Genomic DNA, 14,734 nt, shown 5'->3' with positions numbered 1-14,734 from the left:
TTCTATAAAATCTTCCCTCCCCGTGGCGATAAGGACCCAAGAAACACAACAAGCAAAGATCAACAGGAATCTCACTCAAATCGCTCGAGCCTTCGCTCCCAGCGTTCCAATCTTCGATTCCTCCAAACCACCGACCATGTCGCTGATCCGCCGCAGCAACGTGTTCGACCCCTTCTCCCTCGACCTTTGGGACCCCTTCGAGGGCTTCCCCTTCGGCTCCGGCAGCAGCGGCAGCCTCTTCCCCTCGTTTCTCCGCACCAACTCCGAGACCGCAACCTTCGCCGGCGCGCGCATCGACTGGAAGGAAACCCCAGAGGCGCACGTGTTCAAGGCGGATGTGCCGGGGCTGAAGAAGGAGGAGGTGAAGGTGGAGGTGGAGGACGACAACATCCTCCAGATCAGCGGCGAGCGCAACAAGGAGCAGGAGGAGAAGACGGACACCTGGCACCGCGTGGAGCGCAGCAGCGGCAAGTTCCTGCGCCGGTTCCGGCTGCCCGAGAACGCCAAGACGCAGCAGATCAGTGCGTCCATGGAGAACGGCGTGCTCACCGTCACCGTGCCCAAGGAGGAGGTCAAGAAGCCCGAGGTGAAGTCCATCCAGATCTCCGGCTAGACATCGGTCCGGTCTTCCTGCGTGCAGTGATGGAGTGGAGGAAACTGAGTTCTCCTGGGTCGTCCTGTGAAAATAAAACTGGGTTCTACTGTGTGTTTGTGTGTCACTAGCGTGAAGGTCTCGTGAAGTGTGGTCTGTGCGTGAAGGTCTCGTGTACGTGGTCAGAAACTTACGTCTCCAGTTTCTGTTCATCAGAGTCTCTGGTCTCTGTATCGAATGAGCTTCCTTTGCATCTAGTGAACTTCTGTTTGGTGTCGTAAGTTCTCTCTCAATTCGGTACTACAGTGTTAACTTGGTGACGCTCTCATTTGCGTCTGCAAACAAGCGTGGCAAGCTTTACAGGAGCACTTACGGCTAAACTATCGCGTGTTACAGAATTGTCGATCCAGCTGGAAGTGCAGCCCGTGACTCGAGAGTGAAGCTACGCAAAATAGGTGACGGTATCTGACCGGAAGATTTAACGCTCTAAATCTATAAGAGCGTATTAACTCTGTGATCGATATCATCTGAGCTCTCGTTTTTGAAGTTTAAGTTAACCAATGCGGTAATGCGCAGTTTTGTCCATCCTAACGGCGGCTACTGTACCTTCTTTTAGAGAAAGGAAGAGAGGACGGTCCATGGCCTGATCTGGCCCATAGTGGAGCAATTGCTTGGTCCGAGTGGTGGCATGGGCCTGAATTGCGCCTGCTCAAAGCCGCCTGTCTCGTTAAGCCCTCGAACTATCCTAATCGTCGACTCCCCGGGCATCTTTCTTGTCCCGGTCCTGGCCCCGTCGCGCGGCTCGGCCCAGTGGAATTTCTGTTTTCCTCGTTGTTTCGTGGGCGATCGTCTCTCTGGCTTCGTGTGCTTTGATGGCGCTCGCGCTTCCAGGCCGTCGCCATTATCTCCACCGCCTCGTCGCTGTGGTCCTTGGCATCCGGCGAACGGGGGAGAAGCGCTTTGCCGATGAGGTGCTTCACAATGGCCATCGCGCGGATGCCCGACGCGGCGGCCGCGTCCACCACGTCCAGAAGGTGCTCGACACATTGCGCGACCGAGGCCCGAGGGCCCCGACTCCATCAGTTCCAGCGCACGGCTGTTTGGCTCCCGGAGCCAGCCCCTCGGCTGCTAGTTGGACTTGGGAACCGTCGCAATGAAATTTTTTGAAGTGCTTAGTATCTTGTATGACATGTAATAGAATAAATTTTACAAACTACGATTGTAAAAACTATTATAAAATTATACTTTTATAAATCACTGTTACAAAACCACACATTTATTGGCATAGATATCACATAACTATGCACTTAAGGAACAATTTTATGAAACTACACATTTATTGTCATTCCATATCATAAAACTATATATTATTTGTGCTCTTTTTATATTGCAAAACTACACTTTTTCATAGTTTAAAAGTGTAGTTTTGTCATACATAATAATAAAAAATGTGTTTTTTTGTGATATGATATGACAATAGAAACATAGTTTTGTGAAGTTATCACCAAAAATGTAATTTTGCAATATAAACTAACAATAAAAATGTAGTTTTGTGAAAATGGTTTTAAAAAAGTGTAGTTTTACGACACATCTAGTTTTAATGTAGTTTTACGAAATTTAGATGACTTTATATGTTATCTGTTGCATCTACTGTTGATGTAGTTGGGGCGGTGACTGGTCACCGTATTAACATTGAACCATTTGGATATTTTGACCTTGTTTTGGCTGGGTTGGAGACAGTAATTCGGCATCACTTTCAGTAGGATGACGCAGTTGATCCTGAGGAGCGTTCTCTGTCATATTATGAGCAGGCGTCTTCCTGCCCTGCTATTACTTGGAGGTACTAATAGTTTGCTTTTTCCCCAGAGGAAATGAACAAGTGAACAACATAAGTGGACTATCCATTGCAGAATTGCAACTTGGCAAGTCCAGTGGCTGATGCTTGCATCAAAAAGCATTCAGTTAAGATGACATGACGGTCTCGATATTTTACTGATGAGATGAGATGACGGACCAGCCTTTACCTTGCAAAGTCCAAGCGAAAGCGACGGTGTCTGATGCCGCATGCGGCAGTAAAAAACCACGAAAGCGGACGGGCAGGCGAGAACAGCGATTAGATAAGGACCCAGAAACCGTCGTGGAATTGGGGACCTGTGACCTGTTCCACTCCCAATGGCACTGTGGCAGTCCGGCAGCGGCAAGGGTTTAAGCGCAAGCGGTGCTTCTGGTGCAGCCCTCCGTGCCGTTGTTTTCGGTCGCCGTCTTGGGACGCCACCAACTCCACATCTCCGCCACTTTCGGTTAATTCATCAGCGGCCCCACCGCATCGCGTCGGAAATCGCCATCGTTCCAGAGCATTCGTTCCGACGCCCGCACGGCGCACCCCCCGCACCATGGCGTGCGAGTTACGCGCGGCCGGATCCCCTGGCTCGATCCACCCTCGTTAGTCCCATCCATCCATGGGATGCTCTGGAACGAACCCGCGGCCCGCAGCTACGATTGAAACTGCTTGCGAACTTGCCAATCGGCAGTGCCAAATCCAACGCTGTCGGCCGCCGGTGCGTCTCCTCTCATGCGCCCGGCGCGACCGCGTGCCCTTTCGCTCGCCTATTACCCCCGCTTTTACCCGTTGCCACCCGCGCGACGGCAGCAACCGCTACAGCGAAGCAGCCCCGCTCCTCTCCCCTCACCCACCCCACCACACACCACTACGCCACCGCAACCGAACAAAACGCGGAGTGGCCGCGCGGAGTCGGACGAGAGGCGGTCTTCTGTTCTACTGGCAGCACTGTACCCGCGCGCCGCTACTGTTTCCCTGTCTCCGTCGGAGCATCGATTTCGTGTGCCGCCTTCCGCAGCACCCGCTTTCTAGCTGCTTCGCGTTGGCTCGTGGTCGCGGTCCTGAGCGTCTGAGCGGGTGGTAACCCTGATTTTTTTCTTCTCGGGCTATTCATCAGCTTAAGCCACTGTTGCTTTCCCCAATCCAATCCTCCGTGATCGATCGGCGCGGATGGAGGCGCTGAAGAAGCAGGCCAGCAAGCTCCGGGAGCACATCGCCAAGCAGCAGCAGGTATGGGTTCCTCGCCGAATTCGAGTAATTCAGCGTTGCACCGATCGCGCGTGGCCCAGAACCGTCTATTGGTCGGATTTGGTCTTGGGCTTCGCTCACCCAGTTAATTAATTCCGCGCATCTGATTTTGGGATTAGGAGATTTTAGATGGTGTGTGCTCGATTGAGAGAGCAGCTGCTGCTGGGAGGAACTGAACTGTGTTTGCTCTCTATGTATCAAATGACCATACCCTTTGCTTCCTTGTATGTTTGGCCTGCTTGAGAGAATTTTGTGTGATGATGCAGGCGGTTCTCAAACAGTTCAGTGCGCGCTATAATCAGGATCCTTCTCTTGTCGATGAAGCGGAGCTTGAGTACCACCAGAATCTCCAGAGGCTTTACAGTACTACAAGAGCAGCTAAAGTATGTATTCCTTCTGTTTGTTACATTTGCTACAAGACACTACTTCCCTAGAAGATTGTTTAAAAGTTCTCGGGGAAAATATATTTTTCTGTAGCATTTCCAGCGAAATATTGTACGGGGTGTGGAAGGTTTCATTGCTGTTAGCACCAAACAGATGGAGATAGGTGAGTCTTCGTGTTTAGTTTTTGTTGCTACATGTATATGCTTCCATCGTGAGATATTTTGTAATCGTGATATCATGTTTCTTCTGTAGTGAAAAAACTAGCTGAGGATTGTTGCAAATATGGAAACGACAATCAACATTTTGGCTTTGTTCTTGCAAGGGCGTCTGTGGAGTTTGGTAAATCCCATAGCCAGATTGAGGAAGAGCGGGAGAATCTTCTAAAAGTTCTTGGAGAGGAGGTGACGGCGAATTGTACCCTCATTGGGCACTTGTTGATAACTTTCAGGATTGCAGATGCTATCTGAAAGTGTCACTTTTTTACCTAGAACTTCTAGGTTGCTATATATTTGATGTTTACTAAAGGTGTCATGCTGATCTGTTTAGCTGATAGGCTTTATCAACAAATTTGCAGGTTTTTGAGCCTCTCCGGGAAATGATAATGAGCGCTCCTCTTGAAGATGCTCGTTTGTTAACCTACCGTTACCAACGGATAAGACAAGACATGGAGTCTCAGGTAACGAATCATAAAGGGAAACTTTGTGTTCTATAGAGACGACTGCAAGGAACTAATTTTGAAATTTTTATTAGATAGCTGATGTGATGAGAAAGCAACTTAAGTCCAAGGAGAGTAATGGTAATAAAGATAGTTCTGTGAAACTGCAACATGCAGAATCAAAATTATCAGAACTTCGAACTACACTGGCAGCATTAGGAAGAGAGGCAACTGCAGCTATGGAGGCTGTAGAGGCTCAACAACAACAGGTTACCTTTGACCGGCTCCTTGCAATGGTATGATATGACTTGCTGTTCTTTCAAAAATTATGTATTAATTGAACGTGCATGATTAATTTTTCTCAGTGATTAAGATCTCCTTTACATGACCACTCATGCCTCTCAAGCCTTTCCATCTCAACAACCTGGCATTCCTTTTTGTCCGCTCGTTTATTTTTGTGATGTTTATGTTCTGTTCAAAGGAGTGAGAAAATTTGTGATTGAAATCTATACACCATTGTGCATGTACTGTTTTGATGTAGCAAATCAAAATATATGATTGATTTTGTATGTTCTGTTCATCATGTTCATGTGCACAAAACTTTTGATGTTTGTTAAGTTTTCAGAGTGCTTGATAGAATTTACATAAGTGCAGTACAAAGATTGTGAATTTGTTGTAAAAGGTCTTAATTCACAATTTTTTGGAACAAAATGTTTATTTACATATATGCTTGTTTGAAATTTGTTTGAGTTTGTGCCTATGTGCATAATAATTCTGTTACATTTTGTGGCATGTTTGAGAATTTTTTTGAAGAACAAAGATATGGTTATACATTTAAACTCAAGATTTAAATGGAATTTTTAAGAATGAAGATCTGAAGTGTATAAAAAATTGAATTGAATCTGTGTACAACATCCTTGCAAAATTTAGATGAACTTTGAGCGAGAGAACATGAAACATGCTTGAATTTGTACTGTGCAGAAATTTTTAATGACGATCAAAAGTTTGTTTGCAATCTCCGTTTGACTTTGGGGCACCTTTGGATTTTTGGAAGAACAGATACGGAGAGAGAGTAAAGGAGAGTTTTTTTTTTAAAGGTAGAGTAAGGGAGAGTTGAGACTAAATCTGTGTACAACATCCTTGCAAAACTGTCACATCAAAATATAGCATTTCCAATTAAAAACCCCACCTACACCCACGCACAAGTCTGCAGGCCACGAGTACGACCAGTGGTAAGGCTAGGAACTAGGAAAGTACAGTAGGAAGTTAGGATGTTGTACACAGAGGGTTGTTTAGGGACATGCAAATTTCCCAGCGCTTGTCTCCGAAATTGAACAGAGGGTTGTCAGGCCAGCCTGCCTTGCGTGACCAGTACGACCGGTGTGACAGCTCTGTCCACGTTGGCTCCAGCTGGAAAGCGGCCCGTGCTCAATCCAGCGCAGAAGACTGTGTCACGCCACAGATGGATGTGACAGTTATTTTGCCATGCCGCTACAACTGGCGTGGAAAAGGGGTTATAGTTCTTGAAAATTTTGTCTGGGGCATGCTAATAATATTATTATATTAAAAGGGCTAAAATAAAAAAATCCTAGGCCTGGTTGGACACGTTGGGTTTGGGCCCCATCTCTTTTTAGTGTTTATCCTAGAAATTTGAGTATGGTTGGTCCTTTTCTTGAAAGAGTAGCATTGGGACTCTGAGTTCATACCCCTCATAACCTCATACAGGGTCTTCTAATCCCCTTGGATTAACTGTCTCCAAATATCTTAGTAGGATGTGCTTGCTAACGAAAAATATTTGTAACTTCTTTAATTGGACTTTTTGATGTGGTTCTCGAAGTTCCCATTTTATGTTTCGCGTTCCTGGATGTCCAGACAGTCATGAATTCAAGTATTATATAATCTGCAACTGCATTTGCAAACCTGTGCAGACTTCAGCGACTTTGTTTGAACAAAGCTTACCATTCATCCACTGAAGTTTCTTGCAAACAGTTAAAATGGCCCTTGACTTCCCTTTTGCTCCGCTACCAGGTTGATGCTGAGAGAGCTTATCATCAAAATGCTGCTGATATTCTGAATAAACTCCATGATGAGGTACATAACTTTTTTTGAAACGAAAGAGGTACATAACTGTTAGTTTGTCACATTAAAATGAGTAGTTTCTTTTTGAGCTGTGTAGTCAGTTTGCAATGTCTTAAACCTGGATCTGCTGAGGATCACTGTGTTTTCATTTTGCTCGTGTGTGCAGATGCTCCATTCGAAACATCATAATGAGTCCACAAACCACTATGATGAACAGTCATCAGTGCCTGAATCTGAAACAGCCCCAACACACGTGAACTCACATAGCACAGTATTAACTAAACCTAGCGAATCCATAGGGAATGGTCAAGAGGTGCATTTTGTTGGGGAGGTATGTTTGCTTTTGGAATTGCTTGTTGTGAATATGTAAATATTGTTGAATTTACCATGGGTCATCATTCACTACTATGCTATTCACTCGTATATCATCATAGTTTAGTACACCATGTCATCACATGAGGTTTATTCTATGCGTTGTGAAATATTTTAGATAGACTGATGGAGATTTTGGAAGCACCACAAAGTTTTCTTTGGAACTTCTCTGCTGGTTACTTGCTAATTGAATTTTAAATACAGTTTCCTACAATATGGTGCTTTAATGGCAAAGTTTATGCATACATGATATGAATGAATGTCACTCTTTCTCCAGACACTTGCTACCATTTATTTTGCATTAAAGCCTGAAATCATGTGAAATCTTAATCTTGAACCAGTTTTTGTTGGTGATAAGAGTACACGTACAAGATAATCCTGAAATCATGTGGAGTTTTAATTCTGATCCCAGCTTAAGAGAATAATGGATTTGATCGGTGCAAACCGCTGTCTTCAACAAAGCTTCCACCCAAACCATACATTTCATCATAATTCTAATTTACATCCGTTAAATACTGTCATCAATCTAATGCTGGTACAACATAACAACTGTGCAGTTGGATACAGTGCTGAACATACCAGCGCATTATTCTATCAGCTGAGGAATTTGTGACTTGCTTTTTCCGCAGGTTATTCATCCATTTGATGCTCAGGCTGATGGTGAGCTCAGTATTTCCGTGGGTGACTATGTTGTGGTCCGCCAGGTACACATGGTTCGCTTCAGTGTTGACTGTTGATCATTAAGTTTTATACATGTCGCGGGATACCTCATGCCCAAGTTGCCAAGTAGAAATCATCTATAATTTATAGCTCTCCTCTAAAAAAATCTATAATTCGTAACAACAGCATCCTACTCTATCCCGTCAAAAATACATGACATTGTTGACTTTCCACGGTTTTCGATGTACAACTTTGACCACTATTTTCTATTAGTTACATATCTAATAAAAGTATGATATTATGAAAAGACTTTTCAAGACAAATCTATACATATGATATGTTTTCAAATTAAATCTTTTTGAAAGCTATTGATGATCAAAGTTTGACCGGATCTTGGTCAAAACGTCAAATATTTGTGACCGGAGGGAGTATATTCCTATTATCTAGTTCTGTAACCATTGCAAGAATTGGACCAGATACAAGGCAGTATATAGGGTGTGATTGGTTGCCTGTATGAGATCTTACCCGCATGGATCGTTTATGCAGGCTGAGCGGAATCATATTTGTTAAGGAGAAGAGTGTTGGATTGATTGTATCTGTCTAGATAAGTTGAGTTAAGTTTCTGTTTGGTTGACTGAATCTGAGATCTCATAAGCGGATGCAAGGGTTGAGATTGTTATTGATTGCTCGTATGAAAATTATTTTATGATATTGACAAGTGAGCATGCCTGCATGACTGGATACATGAGCCTATATCTACAGAGCCAGACTACGGAGGGAAGCTCGAATCTCGGGTCAGGCTACGTACATCTGCATCCGATGGGTCAGGTTGGAACAGTGCATGCGGGCAACCAAACACGCTTCTCTCTGAAATTATATATATCCGTCGAGCTAAGATCCATCCATACGGGCAACCAATCACACTCATAATGGTCATGTTCATCTTTTGTTAATTCGCTAAGAGATAAGAGGGGCCTGATGCTGGCTAAGGTCACTCCCAATACTAGTTTCTTAGATATTAATTAGGTGTCAATCTAAACAAAAAGATGTGGAAAGTAATTTAAAGATGTAAGAGAATGAGTTTATTTCTTATGGAAGAAACTAACTAGAGATGGCCAAATGGGTCATTCGGGCCAGCTCGGTACGGGCCCGGCTCGGCACAGCCCTGCTACGGCACAGCCCGAACGACCTAGCTACTGTAATGGGCCGTGCCGTGCCGGCCTGCGTGCCTTCCCCCTCGGCCCACGGCACGGCCCGTCGGTCACCGTGCCGTGCCGGGCTAGCCCGGGCACGATTTTGGCCTGGCGGGCACGGTGCCACGGGCGGCCTGTCAGCACAGCCAGTCCGAAAAAATAAAAAAATAGCTACAAAAATAAAAAAATATATAGAAAATAAATAAATAAAATAGCTACAAAATTAAAAATATGTAGAAAATATAAAATTGCCGGGCCTATGTGTGCCGAGTCGGATCGTGCCGTGCCGTGCCGGCCTGGGCTGGGTCGTGCTCGTGCCGGCCCGACTCAACCGAGCCGTGCCGTGCTGGCACGCCATGCCGCGCACTCGGCCCAGGCACGGCCCGTGGCCTCGTGCCTGGGCCGTGCCTATAGTGTCGTGCCTCGGGCCGGCCTAGTAGGCACGGCCCATTTGGACATCTTTAAAACTAACCATTTGAGCAATTCTAGGTGATTGTGAGATAATAAATTGCTTTGGAGACCTTAGGACACATGCATCTATAAAAATTTGTTTCTGAACATCAATTTCTTACTGTCTCCTCTCTTTGTTTATCTTCACAGGTGGCAACAAATGGTTGGTCGGAAGGGGAATGCAAGGGAAAGGCTGGCTGGTTTCCATCTGCCTATGTAGAGCTGAGGGACAAAGCCCCGGCAAGCAAGGTGATAGAGCCTGGACTTCTGACTACTTGATCTATCACGCACTTATGGTTGCTGACTTGCTGTCATCGTCCTTTTTGTTCATTGTACATGAGGTATTTCACGAGTGAGTAGCATTTTGTAGAACTTTTACCTTTCTGTGCATATTATTGTGTTTCTAGGCTTTCCCTTACCTAATAACTGTATGTAAAATGCAGTTTTTGGGCTTTAGAGTTTCCTTTTGATTTTATATAACAATGTATAGAGCTATTGGCCATGAGACGCTGTCAGCTTCCCCTTGTTATGTGGAAAGCGTGCTTCCTGCCAAATTTTTACTAACGACTTCGTAACAGTGAGACTGGCGCTCCCTACTAGTGGTATTTTTTTTTAAACGAATTGGTAGGAGAGTTGTTGATTATATTAATAAAGAGTATCTGATGGGTGAAACAGAAAGAGAACAAAAAATAAAAACATAGGCTGAGGCTAGAAAAAAACAGAAAGCCTATTCTCCCCGAATTAAATGGGCCAGATACCGTGCTCCCACAAATTCCCAAGAAGCAGCCCCTTCCTTGATTTTCTTGACGATGCAGGTTGTTCGCTGCTCTATTTTTATTGAATGTTCTTGCGTTCCTCTCCTTTCTTGACGAGAGATTTGAGCCCCTGCTTCTGGATCCCTAGGCTGCCAGCTATGGAGGTCCACCATTGATGTGCGGATTGCGATCGACGCCAGTGGGCCAGCTTGATCGTCGGCTGCGACACCCAATCCGCAAGGCATGCCCAGACTCGCTTGGTGAATCTCCATGTAGAGAATAGGTGGTGACCAGTTTCTGGCTCCTTCCTACATAACGGGCATTGTGGGTTACAAGGCCACCCCTGATAGTCTATGGGATGTTCAGAGTCTGTTCATCTCGGCGGGGGCTACGGTTTCCAGATTATGCTTTGGAAATTCGTATCCACCAAGCCTAGAGATAGGGTTTGATAATTGACGAGGTTCTGTACACACCGTGCTCCGTCATTTTCCAGGTGATCATATCACTTGTGTCCTGCTGCAGCTGCACGCCCTGTAGTGCAGTCCATAGACGTATGAACTGATCTCCAATAAATTGTGTGAACTGTGAAATATTAGTAGCCGTGGAAGCAGAAAATGATGAACTGTTCTTCGATAATTTTTTTAAGGCAAGTGTCACGGCCCAAAATCAGAAAACTAGCTTTGTTCTTCTCTATGGGACTCGGGCGCTCTTAATCCCGTGTGACTTTCGTACAGGTTGATGCAACCAATGATCTAGTTACGCTGCTGTCGTTGTCCTCAACGAAAATAGAGAAGTCAGAGGACGCAATTGAAGCGCCCAGGCCCAGCATGTCTGCGTGGGCAAAAGAAACTTGGTGGTTGGATCCCTCGATCCAACTTCATCTGAAGTCTGAACCTTAACTGGAACAGAAACGCCCGCTTTCCCTCATTCACCGGCCACAAGCTGCTTCGTTGCCTTTGCTCGACTCTGCAGGTGCTGAATTTATTGAGTCAAGTCTCGCATCTCTTCTGCTGCCGGTCTGGCTCAGCTCGGATGAGGATGCCACGGTTGTTTTCTGCCTGGACACGCACATGGAGCCCGGAAAGCTCAGAGCCCCGGCCCACGCAGCCGCAAGTGAAACGGTAGCAGCGGCGAGGAAAAGAGCGGAGACGGAAGAGCCGGGGGGCAATCGTCATTGCGCAGGTGGGCGCCGGTGGTGTCCACGGATTGATGGCGTGCGTTTCCCCCTCACCATTCTCGAGCCGTTGGGGCCTCACGCAGTTATGATGCTTGGCTCGGCGTTGTTGCTCGTTTCAGTCGATTTGGGGAGCAAAAACAGCCAAAAAAAATGTCGTGGATGCTGAAGACTTGCCAGTGATCCATTCAGCCTTGTCTGATCTATCCGGTGGTGGATGGTAGTGACATGTTTCTCTCCTCTCGCTAAGCACTGGCTTAAACCTAGATGGGTGTCAGATTGTAGTGCTTATCGATGCCACAAAGGGACATTGGAGGGATCTGACTCTCAGTTTGTGCTAATTTACCGGACATACTGCATCTAATACTACTGGTAATAGTAATCCATTTGTAGCCATGAGATGCTCAATGCCATAACAAAAGCTATTACTAGTACTAGCTTTGATTAACCTCCAGGCCTGCTAGTACTCACTGCTGTATAAGCTGAGGAACAGATCGAGAGGATAGGACACCGAGTATCAGACAGCACAGCTCAGCTCAGCAACCTCTGGTCGCCTCGTCGGTCAGGGGCTCGGCCCCCACAAGCAGCCCCCCTCCCACTTTACGTACTAGGGTAGCAGCGCCCTCAACCCGTCAACCATTTCCTCCCTTGGTATCAAAATTGAAAAAGATACCCATGTCAAACTTCGGTAAACTAAGAAAAGATCAAAACTAATTTAAGATAAACACATAATTTCTACTTTTCAAAAGATGCTCCAAAATCGAAGGAATGAATGTGTGTATGTAATGGTAAATGTAGGAGCGAGCCTGTTTAGTTAAAGAAATTATACAATAATTTCATATAAAACAGTTTGAAACCTATAGGATTCGAGAAAATTCCTATGTTTCAAATGGTGCATGATTCCTTTGATAATATTAGTTTGGCATCGTGACCATGTTCTAATAACTGATAACTTTGCTATGAGGCTACCGGAAATGGTGCTAGTGTCTTAGATGAATCCCCACACAAGATACGTTCGTACCTCATATTTCCCCTAGGAATCACTAGCAACTTTGAGAAAACTTATCGAATAATTTGCATGTTTATTTAACCATCATCTAACTAATTTATGCTACAAAGTCATCAAAATTTCTTAATTTTAGATCAAGTCAAAACACTCACTCTAGGTTCTCCCTTGAGGTTAGGGTCAAGGTTCAACTATGTCAAGTTTTCAAGGTTGTTGACTGGTCCTAGAATTTGAGCGGATAACAACAATGGCGCCATTATCATGGGAATGGAGGCTCGTGGAGGGTAGAACATGGAGGAGCCCAAGGTGATGTATTGCCAACGCGTGAGATTGTGTGATGCAACTGCAATGGTGATGCTGCTGGTGGCCAAGAGGGAAGCTAGAAGAACCTAATTGGAGATGACGTGATGGTACAAAAGGGGTGCAATACTCACAACCCCTTGCATAAGGTGATCTTTTAGGGTATGTCCTTTGGTACTCTAGGATCGACACGACCAGATGTAGTCATATGAGATGGTGGTACATAGGGGTGGGCAAAAATACCTGAGATCGAAAACCGGGCCTGAACTACCTGAGATCGAACCCGAATTACCCGAAGACCGAAATTTCGGATAATATTTCGGGTATGGGTATCAGATGACCAATTTTTTTTTGTTATTTTTCGAGTATGTTCCTCGGGTATCCGAAATACCCAAATATCATTATGTTCTTTTCATTCAGTGTTTCTGGAGAGGAAAACTGTTTCTTTTTATTTGATGTTATACTGTTTCGAGAAGAGACATATACATATATGTTCCTATAGCATATGTTCCCTCATTTAGTGTGTGAATTGTGATACATTATACAAGATTATGAGACTCAATTTCATTGTCCATCGGTTAATATGGGTAGTTTGGGACAAACAAATTTGATAAGGTAGTAAGTGACAACTTTACTAAGGGCATGTGGTAAGCTTTTGCTTTTTGCTTTTTTTCTTTTTCTTAATAACTGTGCATTAATCTAAAACATCAAACCAAAAATAACAAAAAGAGTACCATATAAGAAATTTGGGTATTTTGGTATTTCGGGTACTCGAACTGAAATTTCGGGTACCTGAATTTTCGATACCTGAATTTTTGAACCATATTTTGGGTACTAATTTTAGAAGACCAAAATTCAAAATACCCGAAATACCCGGATCGAAAATTCGGTATACCCGAACGCCCACCCCTAGTGGTACAAGGTACAACGAGAGAGAGGAACCGATGGCTTGACGCTATTGTGGTGATGACGTCGGTGGCCAGATATGGCTTATTGGGCTTAGGTTAGATTCAGAAATAGGTTAGAATGAGAAGAAAATATCCACTGAACCAACATCTAAGAGATAAAATTTAGATGAACTTTCTCACGAAGGGTGTGTTTATTTTCCCAGATGAGGTTTCGTAGAGTTGTATCGTATAAGTAGTATGAGGGAAAGAAAGCTGAACAGAGTCATATTTGTTGAAAAGAAGAGTGTTATGTTGGTTGTATCTGTCTGTGTAGGTGAGCTGAGTTTTTGTTTGGTTAACTAAATTCGAGGCCACATGCGTAGATACAGGAGTTGAGATTGTGATTGGTTACTCATATGAAGATGATTTTGTGACACTGACAAGTGAGCCCGCCTATATGAGCAGATGCGAAGATTGCATCCGCTGGGCTAGAATGAGACTGTATATTTGCATCCGCTAAGCCAAGCTAAAACAGTGGATGTGGATAACCAAACACACTTCTCTCTAAGATTATACGTATTCATTGGGTTAGGCTGAGAGAGAATTAGGCAACCAAACACACCCTAAATGAGCCAGGACATGCAACACCCCCTTTTTAAATAATATTATTTTATTAAAAAATTGTAAAAATAATATCAAAAATTATAAAATTGCATAATAGATACTTGTCAGCACGCGGGGACCTATAGGCACTCCACGTGTCGACATCCTACGTGACAATAGGCTCAAGGCATGTTGGAACGCGGATTACCGACAGGTGGTGGGCCCAGTGAAACGCGGGCGCCACGTAAGTGTTCGGAGCACCGCGGGAGCATGTCGGCATTCTGAGTGCCGACAGTCCTGATCCCACCACATGTCGGCACTTAGAGTGCCAACAGGTGCCACGTCAGATCTGTCAACACTCTGAGTGTCGACAGACCTTTAATAATAGTGCGGCCGATGATTCCTCTTTTCTTCACCATCTTCATCGTGCGAGATCTACAAAGAGAGGCGGCGATGACTATGCAAGCGTGAGCGTGAGTGTGACGGCGAGAGGCGACAGCGGGTTGGAGTGCAGCGGCGGGCAGACGAGGAGGCAT

General features: G+C 44.9%; 2 protein-coding genes across 4 annotated transcripts; both read left to right on the top strand.

Moving 5' to 3' along the window:
• The first annotated feature begins 16 nt into the window (after positions 1–16).
• Positions 17–873, top strand: LOC133916453 (17.9 kDa class I heat shock protein-like). The gene has a single exon (XM_062360131.1). It carries the CDS (start codon positions 137–139, stop codon positions 611–613), a length of 477 nt encoding a protein of 158 aa, XP_062216115.1. The 5' UTR covers positions 17–136; the 3' UTR covers positions 614–873.
• A 2,240-nt stretch (positions 874–3,113) lies between these two features.
• Positions 3,114–11,755, top strand: LOC133916451 (SH3 domain-containing protein 2-like). 3 transcript variants are annotated; one of them, XM_062360126.1, is made up of 10 exons: positions 3,116–3,662; positions 3,947–4,063; positions 4,158–4,227; positions 4,317–4,465; positions 4,639–4,740; positions 4,815–5,015; positions 6,748–6,810; positions 6,965–7,129; positions 7,800–7,874; positions 9,624–10,037. In XM_062360126.1, the coding sequence occupies exons 1-10, from the start codon at positions 3,603–3,605 to the stop codon at positions 9,750–9,752; spliced, it is 1,131 nt and encodes a 376-aa protein (XP_062216110.1). In that variant the 5' UTR covers positions 3,116–3,602; the 3' UTR covers positions 9,753–10,037. The 3 variants fall into 3 exon arrangements, with proteins under 3 accessions (XP_062216112.1, XP_062216110.1, XP_062216113.1); XM_062360128.1 differs by lacking the exons at positions 6,965–7,129; positions 7,800–7,874 and adding an exon at positions 10,963–11,755 and having other exon boundaries at positions 3,114–3,662; positions 9,624–9,722; XM_062360129.1 differs by lacking the exons at positions 6,965–7,129; positions 7,800–7,874 and adding an exon at positions 10,377–10,853 and having other exon boundaries at positions 9,624–9,722.
• Positions 11,756–14,734: the final 2,979 nt, after the last annotated feature.

This window comes from Phragmites australis, chromosome 4 (genome assembly GCF_958298935.1).
Source record: "Phragmites australis chromosome 4, lpPhrAust1.1, whole genome shotgun sequence".
NCBI lineage: Eukaryota > Viridiplantae > Streptophyta > Magnoliopsida > Poales > Poaceae > Phragmites > Phragmites australis.
Note: the sequence above shows the minus strand (reverse complement) of the source record. Positions and strands in the feature narration are given on the sequence as shown.